This window comes from Carcharhinus amblyrhynchos, chromosome 1 (genome assembly GCF_965287045.1).
Source record: "Carcharhinus amblyrhynchos chromosome 1, sCarAmb.v2.hapA, whole genome shotgun sequence".
NCBI classification, from domain to species: domain Eukaryota; kingdom Metazoa; phylum Chordata; class Chondrichthyes; order Carcharhiniformes; family Carcharhinidae; genus Carcharhinus; species Carcharhinus amblyrhynchos.
The window spans coordinates 63,778,890-63,799,364 of NC_137324.1; the positions used below are offsets into that span (position 1 = coordinate 63,778,890).

The window sequence follows — 20,475 nt, forward strand, 5'->3', positions numbered from 1 at the left end:
TCATTCTTCCTACCAACTTGGAGAAGCTCATATTTTCCAGCATTGTATTCTATCTGCTTAATTTCATAAGAACATAAGAAATAGGAGCAGGAGTAGGCCATCTAGCCCTTCGAGCCTGCCCCGCCATTCAATAAGATCATGGCTGATCTGTCGTGGCTCAGTTCCACTTTCCCGCCCTCTCCCCATAACCCTTAATCCCCTCGCTTATCAAAAACCCATCAACCCGCGTCTTAAAAATATTTAGCGAGGCAGCCTCCACCACTTCAACGGGCAGAGAATTCCAGAGATTCACCACCCTTTGAGTGAAGAAGTTCCTCCTCAACTCCATTCTAAACCCCCCCCCTTTATCTTGAGGCTGTGCCCCCTAGTCCTCCCACTCAGCTGACCTATATTTGACTGTCTAAGTAGTTTTAGCAATTTACTTTCCTACCTATCTTGGTGTAATTGACAAATTTAGCTCCCATACATTCAATCCCTTCATGCAGGTCACAAATGCAAACTGTAAACAGTCAGCACTGATCTCTGTGGCACCCAATACTACAGCTTACCAACTTGAAAACACCCATTTATACCTACTCTGATACTATTAGCTAACCAATCCTTTATCCATGCGAGGATGGTGCCCTCTGTAGCAAGTGCTCTTATTTTGTTAGATGACACTTGATATAACAACTTATACCGTATCAAACACCTTTAGAAATCCAAGTATACTACATCTATTGATTCTGCTTTAGCCATCTTACTTACAAAGAACAAAATCAGCCTGGGAAACAGGCCCTTCGGCCCAACGAGCCCACGCTGCCATCTCAACACCACCTCTCTACCCATGACCCCTATCTAATGTTTTATGGCCATCCAGATTGAGGGAAAACTGATTTAGGGGCAATTTATTCCTGCCAATCAGCCTAACAGCACATCTTTGGGGTGCGGGAGGAAACCGGAGCACTCAGAAAACCCACGCAAGCACGGGGAGAATGCGCAAACTCCCACAGACACCGGCCCAAATCCATGTGTCTGCACAGCAATCAGCAATAGTCACTGAGCTGTCATCTTGCCCAGTATCTTGTCCAGTTTAGGCACACACTAACGACATGAAGCACTAGGCCAATCTCAAACAACCAAGAGCAGCCCCAGTACGACCCATTGCGTGTATGCCCCTCGTTGGGCACGAGGTGGACCGACTTAAAATCTGTGAATGAAAAGAGAAAAACATTATCATACTATACCCATTTACATTTCTAGGGACACCCCAACGCTAATGACCCTTAACTAAAGGTTCTCCTATATCCACCCATCTCCAACTCAGTCATGTGCCTGTCTAAGTTACTCTTAAAGGACTCTAGCGTGTTTGCTTCCACCACCTTACTTGGCAGAGCATTCCATACCCCACTACCCTCTGTGTGAAAAACCTCCCTCTAATATCTGTGTTGTACCTCTCCCCCCTCACCTTAAGTCCATGGCCCCTTGTCCTACGTGACTCTATTGTAGGAAATAGCTTACCTCTGTTTACTCTATCTATACCCTTCATAATCTTATATACCTCTATTAGATCCCCCCTCAGTCGGCATCTTTCAAGGGAAAAGAGCCCCAATTTCTTCAATCTTTCCTCATACCCCAGTCCTTCCATACCAGGCAACATCCTGGTAAACCTCCTCTGCACTCTCTCCAGAGTCTCCACGTCCTTCTGGTAGTAAGGCGACCAGAACTGTACACAGTACTCCAAATGCAGCCTAACCAACGTTCTGTACAACTGCAACATTAGACTCCAGCTCCAGTTCTTCCTCAAAGAAATCTCACCAATTCAGCAACACTTTCACAAAATCATTTTGACTATGTCTAATCCCATTATGGTTTTCTAAGCACCCTCCTAATGAATTCTAGCAATTTTGCTATGGCTGATGTTAGGCTAACTGGTCTATAGTCTCCAGCTTTTGGTATCTCTCCTTTCTTCAACAAAGATCATATTTGCTATTTTCTAATCTGAAGGCATCTTTCCAGAATAAAAAGAATTTCTGAATATTACAAGCAATGCCTCTATGATTCTGCTGCCACTTATTTTAAAGACCCGAAGATGCAGGCTATGCACCTTTTGGACTAAGTTTCCCAGCATCATTTTCCCGCTGATAGTGACTGTTAAATTCAGGGGTGAATGGGAGAGAGGAACTTAAGTATGTTTGGGATGTTTTCTAAGACTTCAAGACACAAAATACTTGTTCAATGCCCCTGCCATTTCCTCGTTTTCCATTGTCAATGCCTCAGACTCATTCTCTAGAGGATCAAAACTAGCTTTATTTACTCTTTTTGCATTTAAATACTTGTAGAAACCTTTACTATCTGTTTTACCTTACCAGCTAGTTTTCTTTCAAACTATTTATTTTTATAATGTGAAGTTGCCAGGGGTAGGCACAGCAAGTAGTCTCACAACACCAGGTTAAAGTCCAACAGGTTTATTTGTTAGTACGAGCTTTGGGAGTGTTGCCCCTTCATCAAGTTTATTTTTATAGCCATTCTTTCCTGCTTTTTAAAATCTGATTTACCACTAATCTGTAGTGTTTCTTTAATTTGATGTTTTTATTCAGTCACAGGCAATAGACTCTTTGATGAATGTTTTTCATTGGGGTAAATCTTTGCTGAGAATTATTAAATTTTCCTTAGAAGTCTGCTATTGCACCTCTACTGTCTTACTATTTAATCTAGTTTCCCAACTCACTTTAGCCAGCTCTGCTTTCATACTCCTAGCTATCTTTGTTTAGGTTTAAAACAGATTTAATTCACACTTGTCCCCTCTAAACTGAAGTTGAATTTGAATCGTGTTACGATTGCTGTCACTTAGAGGCTCCATTACCCTGAGGTTATTGATTAACTTGTTTCATTACACATTATCTGGTTCCCTGGTTGGCTCTCAGAAACCGTCTCAAATACACTTTCATGAATTATTTTTTATGCTCCTTTGCCAATCTGCTTCAATTGAAATATAGATTAAAGTCACCCGTGATTATTGCGATGCTGTTCTTACATGCCCCCTTTATTTGTTGCTGTATTAGATTCTACGGTGCATCTATCGTTGGGGCCTATTAATTGCACAACTGACTTTTTTTTTCTACTTATCTGTACCCAAACTAATTCTACATCTTGCTTTTGAGTCAAAGTAATCTCTCACTATTGCACTCATAACATCCTTGATTATCCTCGAGTATTCCACGTTTTCCTAAATTCCTGTCTCTTTAAAATTTCAAATACCCTTCAACATTCAGGTCTCAGCTGATCTCACAACCATGTGGTTGCATTGGCTATTAGACTATGCATAATTATTTCTATCTGTACTAAAAATTCATCCAATTTGTTCTGAATGCTGGTACAGAGCACCTGCAGCAGGTAATTAAGAAGGCAAATGGAATGTTGTCCTTCGTTGCTAGAGGGATTGAGTTTAAAAACACCAAGATTATGCTGCAGCTGTATAAGGTGCTCGTGAGGTCACACCTGGAGTACTGTGTACAGTTTTAGTCTCCTACTTGAGAAAGGATATACTGGCACTGGAGGGGGTATAGAGGAGATTCATTAAGTTGATTCCAGAGTTGGGAGTGTTGGCTTATGGGGAGACTGAGTAGACTGGGGTTATACATTGGAATTCAGAAGAATGAGGAGAGATCTTTTGGAGATATATTATGAAGAGAATAGATAAGGTAGGAGCAGGGAGGCAGTTTCCACTGGCAGGTGAAACTAGACCTAGGGGGCATTGCATCAAAATAAGGAAGGAATTAAGGTCTGGTGAGCAGAGCTGAACCCATGAAAAGATCAACCATTATCATCATGGGTCAGATGGCCTTCTCCTGCTCCTACTCCTTGTGTTTTTATGTTCTAATTCTTGTCTTTTGCCATTTTTGCGATCTTTGACCTGCTGCAATCGCAAGTTTAAATGCTGTGCCCTTTCCTTCCACATTATGGCTATCGTTACTCAAATTGCTACCCTGCTGTATTATCTAGTTGCTTTCTTTAGATTTACCACATCTCTTCTCACGTGATTCTTTCCCTTAATACAGTATTAATCATGGATCCCAGGTTTTAAATAATTTTTGCCTCAAATTGATACAGAATGTCAAGAATTTTTTTTATCCTGTGCTTTGTGAACAAACACTTGTGACAACTGTAACATTCAAAACACATATTCCTATACTTGTTACTAGGCAGGACCCTCTTGCGGATGCTTTGATAGGTTGCCCAGATCAACTCATGGGTTAGTGGAACAGTTCAAAGTTCAGTCAGTTTTAGACAACAGTAGGACAAGAAGCTTCTTGCAGTTGTAGTGCTGTTGATTGCTCTGAGGAGTTGGGTTGCCAAGCTTTAGGTAGCGAGGGCTTGGAAGAAAATCTGGAGAGCTGAAAAGGCTGTGAGAGATCGATAACTCCCCGCTGTGCACTGCTCGGGGGCAAAAGCCCTTTAGAGCAGTGGTGTTCTGCTCAGTATGGCTGAGAAACTGGAATTATGATGGTGAGCTGATGCTGGGGTTCAAACTTGGGAATCTAAGGCAATGTTGTCTTGGGAAACAAGATTGAAACCCTAGGAAGTGAACAGTTGTTGAGGCAGTCTGAACTGGAATAAATTTTGGAAGGAATTCAGAGCCTAAATCTCATAAGGTGAAGACGAAGTCTCTGGGGCCTCAGCTATTTACCATTTATATAGATGATCTGGAGGAGGGAACTGAGTGTATGGTGTCAAAATTTGCTGATGACACCAAGATTGGTGGAACGGCAAATTGTGCAGAGGGTGTGGAAAGTCTGCAGAAGGATCTAGATAGGCTGGGCGAATGGGCCAGGAACTGGCAAATGGGCCAGGAACTGGCAAATGGAATTTAGTGTTGGCAAGTGTGAAGTTGTCCACTTTGGTAGGAATAATGGTAGGAAGGACTATTACTTACATGGCGAAAAACTGCAGCATGCAACGGTGCAGAGGGACCTTGGGGTCCTTGTGCACGAGTCGCAAAAACCCAGCTGCAGGTGCAGCAGGTGGTCAGGAAGGCGAATGGGATGCTGGCCTTCATAGCGAGGGGGATTGAATATAAAAGTAGGGAGGTCTTGCTGCAACTGTACAGGGCACTGGTGAGGGCGCAGCTGGAGTACTGTCTGCAGTTTTGGTCGCCGCACTTACGCAAGGATATTTTGGCCTTGGAGGGAGTGCAGAGGAGGTTTACTAGGCTGATGCCAGAGTTGAGGGGGTTGAACTATGAGGAGAGGCTGAATAAACTTGTACTCGTTAGAGTTTAGAAGAATGAGGGGAGATCTCATTGAGACATAAGATGATGAATGGGATGGATAGGATAGAGGTGGAGAGACTCTTCCCGCTCAGAAAGAACAGTAGGACTAGGGGGCACAGCCTCAAGATAAAGCGGGGGCGGTTTAGAACGGAGTTGAGGAGGAACTTCTTCACTCAAAGGGTGGTGAATCTCTGGAATTCTCTGCCCGTTGAAGTGGTGGAGGCTGCCTCGCTAAATATTTTTAAGACGTGGGTTGATGGGTTTTTGATAAGCGAGGGGATTAAGGGCTATGGGGAGAGGGCGGGAATGTGGAACTGAGCCACGACAGATCAGCCATGATCTTATTGAATGGCGGGGCAGGCTCGAAGGGCTAGATGGCCTACTCCTGCTCCTATTTCTTATGTTCTTAGGTTCTCTCAAAGGGTGACAATTTTAGACATTGGTTGATTCGCAGTGATTACTGACATCTGAGTGGGTTGCTGAGAAATTTGTGGGATCCGTTTTGGTCACATCTACCATTTGTCGTCCAACTGGAATACAGTTTGCCCGTTAATTCACTTGTACTTTGATTTGATTTATTATTGTCACGTGTATTAGTATACAGTGAAAAGTATTCTTTCTTGCGCACTATGCAAAGCATAGTGTTCATAGAGACGGAAATGAGAGACTGCAGAATGTAGTGTTAGTTATAGCTAGGGTTTGGAGAAATATCAACTTAATGCAGGATAGGCCTATTCAAAAGTCTGATGGCAAAAGAGAAAGAAGTTGTTCTTGTGTCAGTTCTGAATGTTAGAGAATCAGATAGATTTAAATTGTTTTACTGTTCTGACTTTGTATAGCAACATTTATTTTGTTTGTTTAAAACTGTAGTACCTTGAGGTTTTACTTATGTATCTGGGATTTCAAACTTTGACTAGTTATCTGGATCATACCAAAATTATAGGGATCTGGTCCAGGATCATAAGTATTAAAAGTTAAAAAGGAAAAGAGCCTTGTCTTTCCACTTTGATTTTATACTCTTACTAAATTTCAATTTTCCATTCTGTTGAAGGCACACTCTATTCACATTGCAATATGTGTTTATGTTCTACATGTCTGCTGTATTTTACCGTACTATGAAGAAGTCAGTTTATCATGTAAACTATATTTTGCCTCATGTATGTTAACTAGGTCTGTTTTTACAGATTATCCAGTCTAGTTCACTACTTTTGCCATGAGATGTTTCACCATATTGAAAGTGTTGTAAAAATACCAAGTCATTGCTGTTACATGCTGTGCAATGCGGACAGGAGAGCTCCAATAAAAGAGAAAAGTTTATGCACAGTTAAGAAGGTGATTTAATCCTACAAAAACCAAGGACGTTTTAATAATCCGTGATCTCATTTTAAAAGAGGCATAGAATAATTGGAAAAATAAATGGTGGTCATTTTTCTCATGAAATTACATGAAAATTTTGAAAACTACTATAGCAAGTGATCTGTGGCAATTTCCATACAAGAGTAATCCTCTACTAACTCAAATTATATTACATAAATCATACAGTCACTACCACCTTGTTAATTCCTTTGCAGAACCATTCTGCTGTAAACCTACTTCACTGATAAAGCAGCGTACTAAATGAGTCAACGACTGGACACAACAAAACCGGTTAATTGAAATCACAATTGTTCTTATAAAATATCTCAATCATGAGAACACAATTCTACAGAAAGATTAGTAGTTTTCAAGTAATAATGTATATCAAACCTACTGCTATCAACATCTGTAAAATCACAAAGTTCAGTTATATAACTTTTTATTTGGAACCAAGAAGTGCAAACTGATTTGCGCGATGAAAATATTCCAAAGAAACAATAATAGTCTGAATTTATGCAGCAATCATTGAGTCCTACATTTTCCTATTTCTGGTATTGTGTAGTAGTTACATGTCCCTTTTTCATATGACTGCTCAGAAATGCAGTTTTTAAAAATGCACTGAAATTTCAGACCATAAATTGACAAGTGACAATTTTGTACCTGATCATTTCACTGCATAATCAACCTTAAAAAAACAAGGAGGCTTTTCAAATTATTGGCTTTCACCGAATTGCTTATACATTTCCTAACAGAGTGCTGTCCATAAGCTTTACAGAAAACGTTGGAGAATACGCCCCCTGCTGTATACTATAATCAGTTACCCTACAATAACACATGATCTCTTCCTTATAAAAAAGGAACAGATTGCATACATTTTGCCTAAACGCAAAGGATTGATTGCTCATCCTATATTTTTTAAACTTTATTTTTGGTTAGAGTGATTTTTTTTTAAATATAGGAATTTATCATTACTTACCTTTGTGATTTCCTTTCATTCAATATATATGTGCATACTCATCATAGATGATTACATCCCAAATCACCAATTCCAGAGAGCTTCAATACACACTGACAGCACAGACTTAAGGATCCTCACACATTAGTAGCACTGAGTTCAACTAGCTAGAACCACGCAGTTTCACAACGATAGCTTCCAGTTGCTTGTCACGCTAGGACTGCCCCCTCACTTGAGCATTGGCTTACACGTTTATTTGTGCCTGTAGAGCATTAACCTCAGAGTCATACTTTATTCAAAAAAACCTGAAATCAAAAATAAATGCCACTGGGTAGATTTTAGGTTTCTGAATACTACTTCAGTGGAACGAAGCACAAGAAACCATAACTGGAGAAACAGAGAGTCCTAGTGGGAGCTGAAGTGCTGGGGGATGGGTGACATCATGAGGAACTTATTAAAAAAAACAAGAATGAGAATTTTAAATTCAAGACAGTGGGGAACCAGGAGCCAATGTCAGTAAAAGTTGGAGATAGGAGAGAGGGACTTGGTATTGGATAGGATAAGTTGGTTTAGAGTATTAAGCTCGAGATACCGGCCAAAAGCACGATGGAACAAACAGGTAACAAAAGGCATGAATGAGTTTCAGCAGCAGTCTGATTGAGGCAGATGTTATGGAGGTGGAATTAAGTTATTATTGCGATCAGATACAGTTTTCTCCTGATATGTAATGCAGTTATTTTCCATGCTAAGGGATTGAATTATCTAATAGTTTGAATTAAGCAACATAATAGCAGTGAAGAGAAAATTCCATGCAAAAAAAAGGATAATAAAAGAATTGAGTACCCAGCAGTGGAAAACGAAATTCCCAACATCTATAGATGCCAAGTTGCACAGAACACCTAATCCCTTGCAACAAGCAGCATCTTCCTGATAGACTTTTATTCAATTTATCCAGTGGCTGGCAAAGTTAAAAATGTGTTAGGAAATAAAAAGGTAGTTTCAATGGATTTATATTTGTATTGGTAAACATTAGAAATAAGGTATAGCTTTAAATTTAATGTTTCTGTGTTTGAACGGGTCAAACCTATAGTTAAGAATCATCTAGGCAAAAGGTGTTTTTTTAAGGCAAAGTTAGATAAATTTTTGAACAGTAAAAAGGAATTCAGGGCTATGGTGAGCAGGTGGGTAAGTGGAGTTGAGTCCACGAAAAGATCAGCCATAATCTTATTGAATGGCGGAGCAGGCTCGAGGGGCCGGATGACCTTGCTCCCTTTTGTTCTTATGTAGGGGATTGGTTAAATTCCAACGGTGTTTCTATTGTGTTTAGAGGCAGCTATGGTGAAGAGTAAATAAATAGGCCAGCAAGATACGTGGTGTTGTTTAGCAAGTGGGGCATTGTCAGGATAAATTAGTTTAGCTAATTTGTTGGCAGTTGGAGACAAGATCTTGGGGAGTGAGCATCTCCCAACTCTGAAGGAAGAAAGACTGCATAGGATGGGGACTTCAAAGAGGCAGGCTTCCTAAAGTGCAAGTTATAGTCTAGATAACCAGGGAATTGTAACAGAATATTAAGATGACTGGAATAAGAAAACAGAGAGCAAGATATTGTTCAGAAGAATACAAGGAAGAGTAAACTAGGTGTTCTGAGTTAAAGAGACAATTGCTGCAACTAGATTTAAAGTGTGACAGCAGACCTTAGAAGTAGGTGAAACATTTGTTATCATTTTAGTAGGAGTCTGGGAATTGAGAATTAAATCAGTTTAAACAGCAGCCAAGACAAAAAATATCCTGAAGGTGTTGGCGTAAGTTCCTGGATTGGATTCACTGTTAAAAGTGGAGGAAAAGCTTTGTTTAAGTGTCATCTTGAAAACCAGGATTGGATTTCAAATGCAAACTGTTCAGGGAAAGCATTATGATGAAAGAAAATTTTAAAGCATATTTTTGGGAATGAAATTTGAAAGCTTTCACATAATCATCTTAAAGTTTAAAGTTTTGAATTCAGAGGAGAAATCCACAGACACTTACTGGGATTCAGAAAGGCGTGTGTGTATTTGACCACAGTCATCTTATGCACTTAAATGGGTCCTTTTGTGTTAATGAGACTACTGTAGTACTTTGTAATCCATGTCAATCTTTAAATCTGTGTATTTTTTAAGCTAAGGGGAGTAAAAGACTATCATGTAAAAATTAAACTTTTTAATGTTTGATCAATGCTTTTTTCCTTATTGTTAAAACAAATTAGTAGTCCTGTGACTGTTCCTCTGTGCTTTTATCAAGAAAAAGTTATGGTCTTTTGAGCTATGGTTCCATTCTGGGATCTTTTGTCCAATTATATCAACTGGGATTCTAACGTATGAAATAATGTGAAAAAGGGTTTTTGTTGGCACATTTCTGTTCATTTTAATGTCAGAGTTCATTAATACCATAAAAATCAAGCACACTGAGCTCTTAAGATTTATACCCACAACTATTATGCAAGCTAGTAAAATTCCAACATGCCAATTCACAGAACTTCTATGGGGTGGCAATCTCCATTGTATTGTTCTTCATTTCACATATCTTTAATATCAAAACCTTCCCTGACTTGAACACGTACCAAAAAAAGAGTCTCCTCCACAAAAGACAGACAACATGGTGGCACAGTGGTTAGCACTGCTGCCTCATGGTGTCAGGGACCCAGGTTTGATTCCACCCTTGGGTGACCGTGTATGTGAAGTTTGCACATTCTCCCTGCGTCTGTGTGGGTTTCCTCTGGATAGTCTGGTTTCCTCCTCCAGTACAAAGATATGCAGGTTAGGTGGACTGGCCATGCTAAAATACTTACTGCCAGGAGATTAACTGAGTAAATATGCAGGTTATGGGGATAGGGCCAGGGTGGGATTGTTAACAGTGCAGGCTCAAATGGACCAAATGGCCTTCTGTGTTGTAGGGATTCTATGAACATAAATTATAGAAAATTTCTAAAAGTTCACCAATGATTGCATAATGTTCAGCACCATTCATGACTAAATGCAACAAGACCTGAACAAAAGCTGAACTTGGGTTAACAAGTATCGTTTGTACCACACAAATGCCAGACAATGACCATCACCAGTAAGACACTCTAACCACCTCCACTTGACATCCAAGCCACAAAAGCAGGTCAGAGGCTAGGAATACTGTGGTAAGTAACACCTCCTGACCCCCCAAAGCCTGTCCACCACCTACAGGAGTGTAGTGAAATACTCCCATACTTGCCTGGATGGGTGCAGCTCCAACAACTTTCTTGACACCATCCAGAGCAAAGCAGCCTGCTTAATTGGCACCACATCCATGAACATCCACTCCCTCCACCACCAACACTCATTAGCAGCAGTGTGTACTATCTACAAGTGGCACTGCAGAAATTCAGCAAAGGTCCTTAGAAAGCACCTTCCAAACCCAAGACTACTTCCATCTAGAATGGCAGGGGCAGCAGATACATGGGAACACTACCGCCTGCAAGTTTCCCTCCAAGCCACTCATCATCTTGACTTGGAAATACATCACTATTCCTTACCAACTGCTGCGTCAAAATCCTGGAATTCCCTCTCTAACAGCACTGTGGGTCAACCAATGGCACGTGAACTGCAGTGTTGCTATGAAACATTGAAAACAGGAGCAGATGGAGACCATCTGAGTCTGCTCTGCCATTCATCACGATCATGGTTAATCATCCAACTCAATAGCCTAATCTTGCTTTCTCCCATAATCTTTGGCCCCATTTGCCCTAAGTGCTATATCTAGCTGCCTCTTGAATACATTCAATGTTTTTGGCATCAACTACTTCCTATGATAACAAATTCCATAGGCTCATCACTCTTTGGGTGAAGAAAGGTCTCATCTCCATCCTAAATGGTCTACCCTGTATCCTCAGTTACTGTGACCCCGGTTCTGGACACCCCCACCATCAAGAACCTCCTTCCTGCAAGTACCCTGTCTAGTCCTGTTAGAATTTTATAAGATTCTATGAGATTCCTCACTCATTCATTTGAACTACCACGAAAACAATGCTAACCTAGTCTGTCAATTTCTCCTCATACATCAGTCCTGCCATCCCCAGAATCAGCCTCCCTCAACAGCAAGAACATCCTTCCTCAGAAAAGGACACCAAAACTGCACACAATATTCTAGGTGTGGCCTCATCAATGCTCTGCATAATTGCAACACATCCCTGCTCCTGTACACAAAACTTCTCGCAATGAAGGCCAATATACTATTTGCCTTCTTTACTGCTTGCTGCATCTGCATGCTTACCTGCAATGACTGGTGCACAAGGACAGCCAAGTCCCACTGTACACTCTCCTCTCCCAATTTACAGCCAGATAGTAATCTGCCTTCTTGTTTTTGCTTCCAAAGTGAATAAAGTTGCCCTTGAGAAGGCAGCTCACTGCCACCTTCTCAAAGACAGCTATAGATGGGCAATAAATGCTGGCTAGCCAGTGACACCCACGTCCCACAAATTAATTTAAAAAGTCTTTGAGGTGCTTCATACAAATGTAATCAATTATAAAATGATTCCATAATCACACCAACCCTCCCAAAAAGTTCTATATAAAACAAACAATTTTATCAACTGAACAGACACAAACAGAAAAAGTGAACATTTTGCTTGATAAATAACTTGAACTACATCACAGAAAAATTATGCACAAATGTCACAATAACTGCATTGCTATAATTCATCATGCTCGTTTGCAAATAAGGTTTATCACAGTGTCAAGTTAACTTTAAAATTACACAACATCTGTTAGTTACATTCCCAAGTTTCAATAAATGTAATATCAGCCAGCTATATAAATTGGCAACATTAAAGTTATTTTCTGGTTGCAAATAGTCATTACATTACATTCACTACAGAATGAGAGATATACAGCACAAACAAACTTCACAGCTTAGTTTTTGCTCAAGTTTATGCTCCACTTGAATGCTTTCCCAGGTTTCTTAATCAATTCCACCAGCTTAAACTGCTATATTCCCTTCTCTTTTGAGATTATCCATCTTTTTCTTGTATGTATCTATTTTTGTCTCAATTATTCATTGCAGTGATGAGTTCCACATTTAGCCACTCTCTGGGTAAAGAAATTTCTCTTTGTCCTCATTAATCTACTTGCCACGGTTTCATCTGTCCATGGCTGCATTGGTAGGAGTGACCATTGCAATGTCCTTCTGGAGATGAAATCCCTTCTTCACAATAAGGGTACCCTCCATCCATGTGTGTATTATCACTGCGCTAAATGGGATAGATTCAGAGAAATCTAGCAGTTCCAAATTGGACACGTATTGTGGGCCATCAGTCACAGAATTGTTTTACGTAGTTTAGAATATTAATTGCCTCACTAGCTAAAGTCAATGTTGATTTTAATTTGTTACAGTTAAAATCTTAAAATTTGAAATCTTGGCATGCAACTCCTTTAAGTCAGTAAATGGGAATTCAGATGTCTTTTTTAAAATGATCTCTACATGGTCCCCCTCATTCTCTTGACACGAAGAAAATTTCTCAACTTGATTATCCGGTTTCTGTTTAAAATGCGTCTGAATTGTTTCTAACTTTATTTTGAAAGAAATTTACTGGGATCAAGTGCTAAGGTGTTATTTATGCACAAATCCACCCAAATACATCAATTTTTATAAGAATCCAGCTACAAGAGGTCCTTATGTAATGCGGTAATAAGACTACTCTCAGCAAAAACCAAATAGCACATGGCTATTCAAAAGCCAGGGTTAAAACAGAGTCCCAACAAACAATGGCTGAAATACCAGCATATTAATCAGAGGCTTTAGGGATACGTACTTAGAAAACAGAAAAATAAATAGGCCATTCAGCCCTCTGAGCCTGCTCAGACATTTTTGATTTTTAGATTCATTCATGGGACATGGGCGCTGCTGGCTAGCTAACATTTATTGCCCATTCCTAGATGCCCTTGAGAAGGTAGTGGTGAGCTGGGCCATTTCAGAGGGCACTTGAGAGTCAACCATATTTGATTTGATTTTTGTCACATTTATTAACATAGTGAAAAGTATGTTTCTTGCGTGCTATACAGACAAAACATACCATTCATAGAGAAGTAAACGTGAGTGTGCAGAATATAGTGTTACAGACATAGCTAGGGTGTAGGGAAAGATCAACTTAATGCAAGATAAGTCCATTCAAAAGTCTGACAGCAGCAACGAAACAGCTGTTCTTGAATTGGCTGGTACATATCTTTTTCCTGAAAGAAGGTGGTGGAAGAGAGCATGACCGGGATGCATGGGGTCCTTAATTATGCTGGCTGCTTTGCTGAGGCAGTGGGAAGTATAGATGGAGTCAATGGATGGGAGGCTGGTTTGCTAGATGGACTGGGCTACATTCATGACCTTTCGTAGTTCCTTGCGGTCTTGGTCAGAGCAGGAGCCATGCCATGCTGTAATACAATCAGAAAGAATGCTTTCTGTGGTGCATCTGTAAAAGTTGGTGACAGTCGTAGCTGACAGGCAACATTTTCTGTGTCATTGCTGTGGCTCTGGAATCACATGTAGGCCAGGTGGGTAAGGATGGCAGATTTCCTCTCCTAAAGGAGATGAGTGAACCAGATGGGTTTTTCCAATAATTGACAAATCTTATAGCCCAGTTTTTGCTCAAGTTTATGCTCCACTTGAATGCTTTCCCACACTTCTCAATCATGATCATCAAATGTTACATTGTTGTTAGAAAAGGTGTGCAATGATAATGCCAGCAACTGCATAACAATCAGTTTGACAGTGGTAGGAAACTGCTGGAAACTATAGTTCAGGAGAAAATTTAATAGCCATTCAGACAAGTTCAGGATAATTAAAGGAAAGCTAGCATGGATTCATTTTTAACTGGGATTTTTGGAGGTGGTAACAGAGAAAGTTAACAACGACAATGCTGTTGACGTGTATATGGACTTTCAAAAGGCATCTGATACAGTGCTACACTGTACCCAAGTATACCAGTTACTTCCTCTCTCTCGCCTTGGCTTGAGTAGCATCTTCCTCCTTTGTAAAGGTTATATTAGTTTAATAGCTCTGCTACTTCTCCTACCTCTGCATGCAAGTCTCCTTTTTTAAAAAAAAAATCATAATCAGCCCTATTCTCTCTTTTACCACCCTTTTCTTACTTAGTGGGGTGGCATGATAGCACAGTGGCTAGCACTGCTGCTTCAGTGCCAGGGACCAGTTTTCAATTCCCTGGCTTGATTCACTGATTGTGTGGAGTTTGCATATTCTCCCCACACCTGCATGCCACCTCCCCTGACCCCTCTTAAGGGGGTGCAAGAACAAAGGGACCTTATATATATATATAAAAATAATTCATTGAAGGTGGCAGTTTCTTGCAAGAGCTGTTAACAAAGCAGATGGTATCCTAGATTTTATTAATAGAAGCATTCAGGATGAGATTTAGGTGGTCATGTTGAACTTGTACAAGGCACTAGTTCAGCCTCAACTAGGAACACTGGAACAGGAGTAGGCCTTTCAGCTCACCGAGCCTGTTCTGCTATTTAATATATCCAAACTCCATATACCCGCCTTTGGCCCAAATCCCTTAATACTTTTGCTTGACAAAAAAATTATTTATCTCAGATTTAAAGATAGCAACTCATCTAGCATCAACTGTCATTTGTGGAAGAGGGTTCTAAACCTTTACCACCTTTTGTGTGTAGAAGTGCTTCTTAACGTCTCTCCTGAATGGTATGACCCTAGTTTATAGACTATGCCCCCTCATTCAAGAGTCTCCAACTCTTTTATCTACCCTGTCTTTTCCTGTTAATATTTTGAAGACTTCAATCAGATTAATCCTTAACCTTCTAAATTCTAGAGATAACAGGTCAATCTTTTGTAACCTCTCGACATAATGAAACTTCTGAAACCCAGTATCATTTTTGTAAACCAATACTGCACTCCCACCAAGGTTAGCTGTGGTGCCCAGATATGCTCACAATAAGTGGGGTGGAACAAGGGTTTTGTACAGCTGCAGCGTACTTTCTGTATCCTTATCCTAATGTGGTCACTGCATTATCAGAAGGACGTGGAAACTTTGCAGAGAATGCAAAGAAGGTTCACCAGGATGTTGCTTGGTCAAGGGTGTTGGTTATGAGGAGGGGTTGAATAAACTAGGAATGTCTTCATTGCAAAGACGGAGGCGGAGGGGTGACCTGACAGAGGTCGACAAAATTGAGAGGCATTGACAGGGTAGATAGTCAGAGGCTTTTTCTAAGGGTAGAAGTGTCAATTACAAGTGGACACAAGTTCAAGGCAAGAGGGGGAAAGATTTTCACGCAGAGTGTAATGGGTGCTTGGAGCATGTTGCGAGAGGGTGTGGTGGAAGTAGGCACCTTAGCAACATTTAAGAGGCATCTGGGGTACATGAATAGAGAGGAAAGAGGGGATACGGACCGATTAAGAGCAGAAGAATTTTTTTTGTTAGGGCATCATGACCAGCACAGGAGATCCAAAAAGCCTATTCTTGTGCTGTACTTTGTTCTTAAATTCTAGTCCTTTAGATATAAAGGCCAGCAATCAATTAGGCTGGAGCATCGCAGCCAGTTCTGGGTACTATACTTGAGGAAGAATGTGAAGGTACCGGACAGAGTACAGAAGAAATTCACAAGAATGATTCCAGGGATAAACTGTAGATTGGAGGGACTGGGTCTGTTTTCCTTGGAGGAAAGGCAGCTGGGAGGAGGCTTGATAGAAGTATTCAAGAGCCTAAAGTGCATGGACAGGGTAAACAATGAGAAACTGTTCCCTCTTAAGAGTAGATCAAGAACTAGAGGACACAGCTTCAAACTAATGAGCAAAAGGAGAAGTGACGCAAGGAAAAAATGTTTTCACCCAGAGGATGGTTGGAATTTGGAATGAACTTCCTGAAAGGGTAGTGGAGGCAAGTATTCAAAAAGGAATTGGATTGTTCTCGGAAAAGAAAGAATGCGCAAAGTTATGGGGATATGGGATATAATTTTGCCTTTTAAAAAGCACTTAGACAGTTACATGGGTGAGATGGATATAGAGGGTTATGGAATGTCCCTCTATACCCATCTTAGGGATAAACACTTACGGCCGGCTTACCTGTAATGCCAAATAACCTCTGTAATTGTACCAAATATTAATTTCTCAGTCATGTAGCATTATTTTATTTTTCTTAGTTTTTAAAATATTCATAGCTCTTTAGATGTGCAAAGGTATACCACACAAAAAAATTAACTGATAACTCCAAATTAATAAGGAGTTTCTGTTGAGAATTTCTAACATTGGCTGGGATTTTCTAACCTCATTTGCCTCACCACCATTGCCAGCGATAATGGAGAATTTGACATTCAGCCAAAACTCCATTCGCTGCAGCAGGCTTGGAGAATCCAGCCATGGGTGATGTCAGAGAATTCCGTCTGTAATATCCTATTGACGGTCAATATATGTCGATGACCTTTTAAGTTGTTACTTGATTCACAGAATCTTTACTGCACAGAAGAAAGCTATTCAGCATTTTAAGTTTGCACTGGCTTGCTACAAGAGTCTTCTACCTAATCCCACTTCCCTGACTTAGAGTCATAGAGTCATTGTGGTTTACAGCATGGAAACAGGCCCTTATGCCCAATTTGTCTGTGCAATCCAGTTTTTACTATTAAGTTAGTCCCAATTGCCCACGTTTAGTCCTTTATACCTATCTTATCCACGTAACTGATTAAATGCTTTTAAAAGACAAAAATGTACCCACCTCTACTACTACCTCTGGCAACTTGTTCCAGACACTCAAATCTCTGTGAAAAAACTGCTTCTTTGAACCTATTGTACCTCTCCCCTTTCACCTGAAAGCTACGCCCTCCAGTTTTAGGCACCCCCACTATTGGGAAAAGACATTGACTATACAGCTGATATATGTCCCTCGTATATTATAGGTCTTTATAAGATCATCTCTAATCTCCTATGCTCCAGGGAAAAAAGTCCTAATTTATTCAGCATCTCCTTATAACTCAAAGCACCAAGTCCCAGGAGTATCCTAGTGTGACCTTACCAGTGTCTTGTACAACTTTAAACAGGAGTTGGGATGTCTTGTTGATGTTCTAACCAATGAAACCAAGCATGCCGAATGCATTCTTCACCACCCTGTCCGTCTGTGACCCTACTTTCGAAGAGCTATGAACCTGTACCCCTAGATCTCTTTGTTCCATGACTACCCAATACCCCACCATTAACTCAGGAAGTCCTGCCCTGGTTTGATCTGCTAAAATGCATCACCTCACATTTATCTAAATTAAACTCCATCTGCCATTTATTAGCCCATTGGCCCAATTGATCAAGATCCCGTTGCAATCCTAACCTTCTTCATTGTTCACAATGCCACCAATCTTGCTGTCATCTGCAAACTTGCTAGCCATGTTTCCTAAACTCCCATCCAAATCATTCATATAAATGACAAAAAAAACAGTAGACTCAGCACCAATCCCTGAGGCACACTGCTGGACAGGCCTCCAGTTGAACAACAACCTTCTACAACCACCATTATGGCTCTTCTGTCATCAAGCCAATTTTGTATCCAGTTGGCTATCTCCCCGCTGGATCCCGTGAGATTTAACCTTATGCTACAACCTACCATGTGTTTTCTTGTCAAATGCCTTGCTAAATCCACGTACACAACATCAACTGCAATGCCCTCATCTATAATCTAGGTTACCCCTTCAAAAAAAACTCATGATCTTCCACTCAAAGCCATGTTGACTGTCTCTTTTCAGTCTTTGCCTCTAAACGCCTAAACAAGTTGCATAATTTTTATGCAGAAACATATAGGTGGAAATGTCTTGAGGTGATGAATTAATATCAGATGGGAAGCAGACTTTACAGCTTCAAAATCTGCTCACAAAGTGTAACTTTTCCTAGTGTATTGATATCAACCTGTACATAAACACAGTTATCAAAGTAGCCAGACCAAGTCATGGAGTTTTTTCACACTATAGTTATTGCATGCTATATATCAAGTATCTTGGAAGCCAGCTATTGGCCAGCCAGAGTACAGAATTCAGGATTACACAAGCAAATATAGTTTGAAATTCAATTACAAGTAATTAACATATACCAATAAAGGTATAAGAGTTATCTCTATCCACACAACTATTAAGGTTACATCATGCATAAGATCCAAATGTTAAACACCAATCACCACTGCTGCATGCCTGCTTGATTATAATATTTAATCATCATGAAGCTTTAATCACGTTATCTGGCCTAATTCATTATTGTTACAAGTTGTCCTTAACATGCTAGTTTGGGTCTAGATTTGTAGGTATCAAATATCTTTCCCATGTCTTGCGGTCTGATTTAATCAATTGTTTCAAACTGAGCCACAGATAAATAAACCCACATACCAGTTTCCAACCCTCCCCCATCCCCAACATCTGAAGGCTATGTGTGTCAAGTGGACAGGCTTTGTCTCATTGCAAGATTTCTGTCTAAAAACTAACAGCCCACAGTTTGGTGCCCCAGTGTACTTGTTTTGCAGTTCAACTGTGTGCACGCTTTCTTTAACCCTTTCACGGAGTATGATTATTAATATGGCTACTCGTCCCCTTCATGATTATTAATATGGCTATTAGCCTCCTTCACATGACTTTAATGTTCCATCATGAAAATAGAACAATAGAAATGATCACAGCACAGAAAGGGGCCAATTGAGCCTGTGCAAGAATTCTGCAAAAGCAATTTAGTTAGTCTGCTCCCTCACTTTTCAAATGCTTATTTTCAGATGTTTATCCAATGCCCTTTTAAAAGCCATTACTGAATCTGTCTCCACCACTTTCAGGCAGGATGTTCCAGCGCCTAACTGCTTGCTCCCTGGAACCATTTTTACGAACCTTTTGTACACCCTCTCTAAAGTCTTTACATCCAGGAACCACAAAATGCAAACATCACAAGCATAAGTTAATCATTCACTCTTAGAAAAACAAGTAATCCGCAATGCATCTTAGGTCACCTTGATTACACTAAAATGCTCAATTATTCCAAATGAATCTACTGCAAAGAAATACAACATTTTATAACAGCAAATAGGACAGCAGCAGTACTTGAAGTGTATACAACGTATTTCAAAATTCAGGAAATATGGAATAACTATCAATGTTCCCAAATGTCTCCTCGAACAGAAATTGTAATCATATGCATTTTTCAATGGGCTTAACACATGTAATTGTCATTTACTTAACACAGCTAGGATTTGTATCTATAATTTTTTGAAAATGTTGCATACAGCATGTATTTAACATAAACATTACTTTCTACAGCAGTAATAACATTATTTATAAATCCTCCAACGTCCATTACATTTTCCCCTCTCAGTAACAGGGATGTTTATTATCCAAAACGTTTCTAAAACAAAAAACACATTATTGTGAAATTTCTTTTGTAGTTTCTTGTTGGTCCTACATAAGGTGGCATTCGTTTCAACAAAGCATTCTTTTGTGTCAGTTGGGACTGGCTCATTTTTAAAAAAGTATTCTCCACAGTGTGTTGTCAAGACTAAGGCAAGAACCATATGCTCTGGGCTGAAGAGCTGCATTGGCTCATTAGCTGTGGTTTCGCCACCCCTGCCTTGTGAATATGTTGAATTTTTTTCATTAGACTGTAAGTTGCTACCTATTTTGTTACAGTAATATTACTGTATGATAGGGTTGAAAGCAACTATAATTCTCATTTTCATCTTTGTTTACTTTCAATTAATGGAGATGGTGCCCATTTTAATAACAGCATTAGTCAGCATAATCATTTGTAAGCAGATTTGTAGATATGAAATGCTTACAAAAGGCAAGTTTTCTTCAGCTCCATTCATTTAGTGACCCATGATTTTTTAAGATTAAAGATTTTCTTTAAGACAAGAGAATGGATCAGAAACAAGAATGTGCATGAA

General features: G+C 39.9%; 1 protein-coding gene across 2 annotated transcripts in view; it reads right to left on the bottom strand.

The window, feature by feature from the left end:
- Positions 1 to 20,475, bottom strand: part of il6st (interleukin 6 cytokine family signal transduce) — an 82,146-nt gene that overhangs the window by 45,692 nt on the left and 15,979 nt on the right. The window contains exon 1 of one of the 2 annotated variants that reach the window (XM_080186110.1): positions 7,584 to 7,731. The exons of the other annotated variant lie outside the window; for it this stretch is intronic. Coding sequence (XP_080042236.1) covers positions 7,584 to 7,602 — 19 coding nt within the window. The 5' untranslated portion in view covers positions 7,603 to 7,731. Of the gene's footprint in view, positions 1 to 7,583; positions 7,732 to 20,475 lie in introns of those variants that run through there. 2 annotated transcript variants of the gene reach the window in all.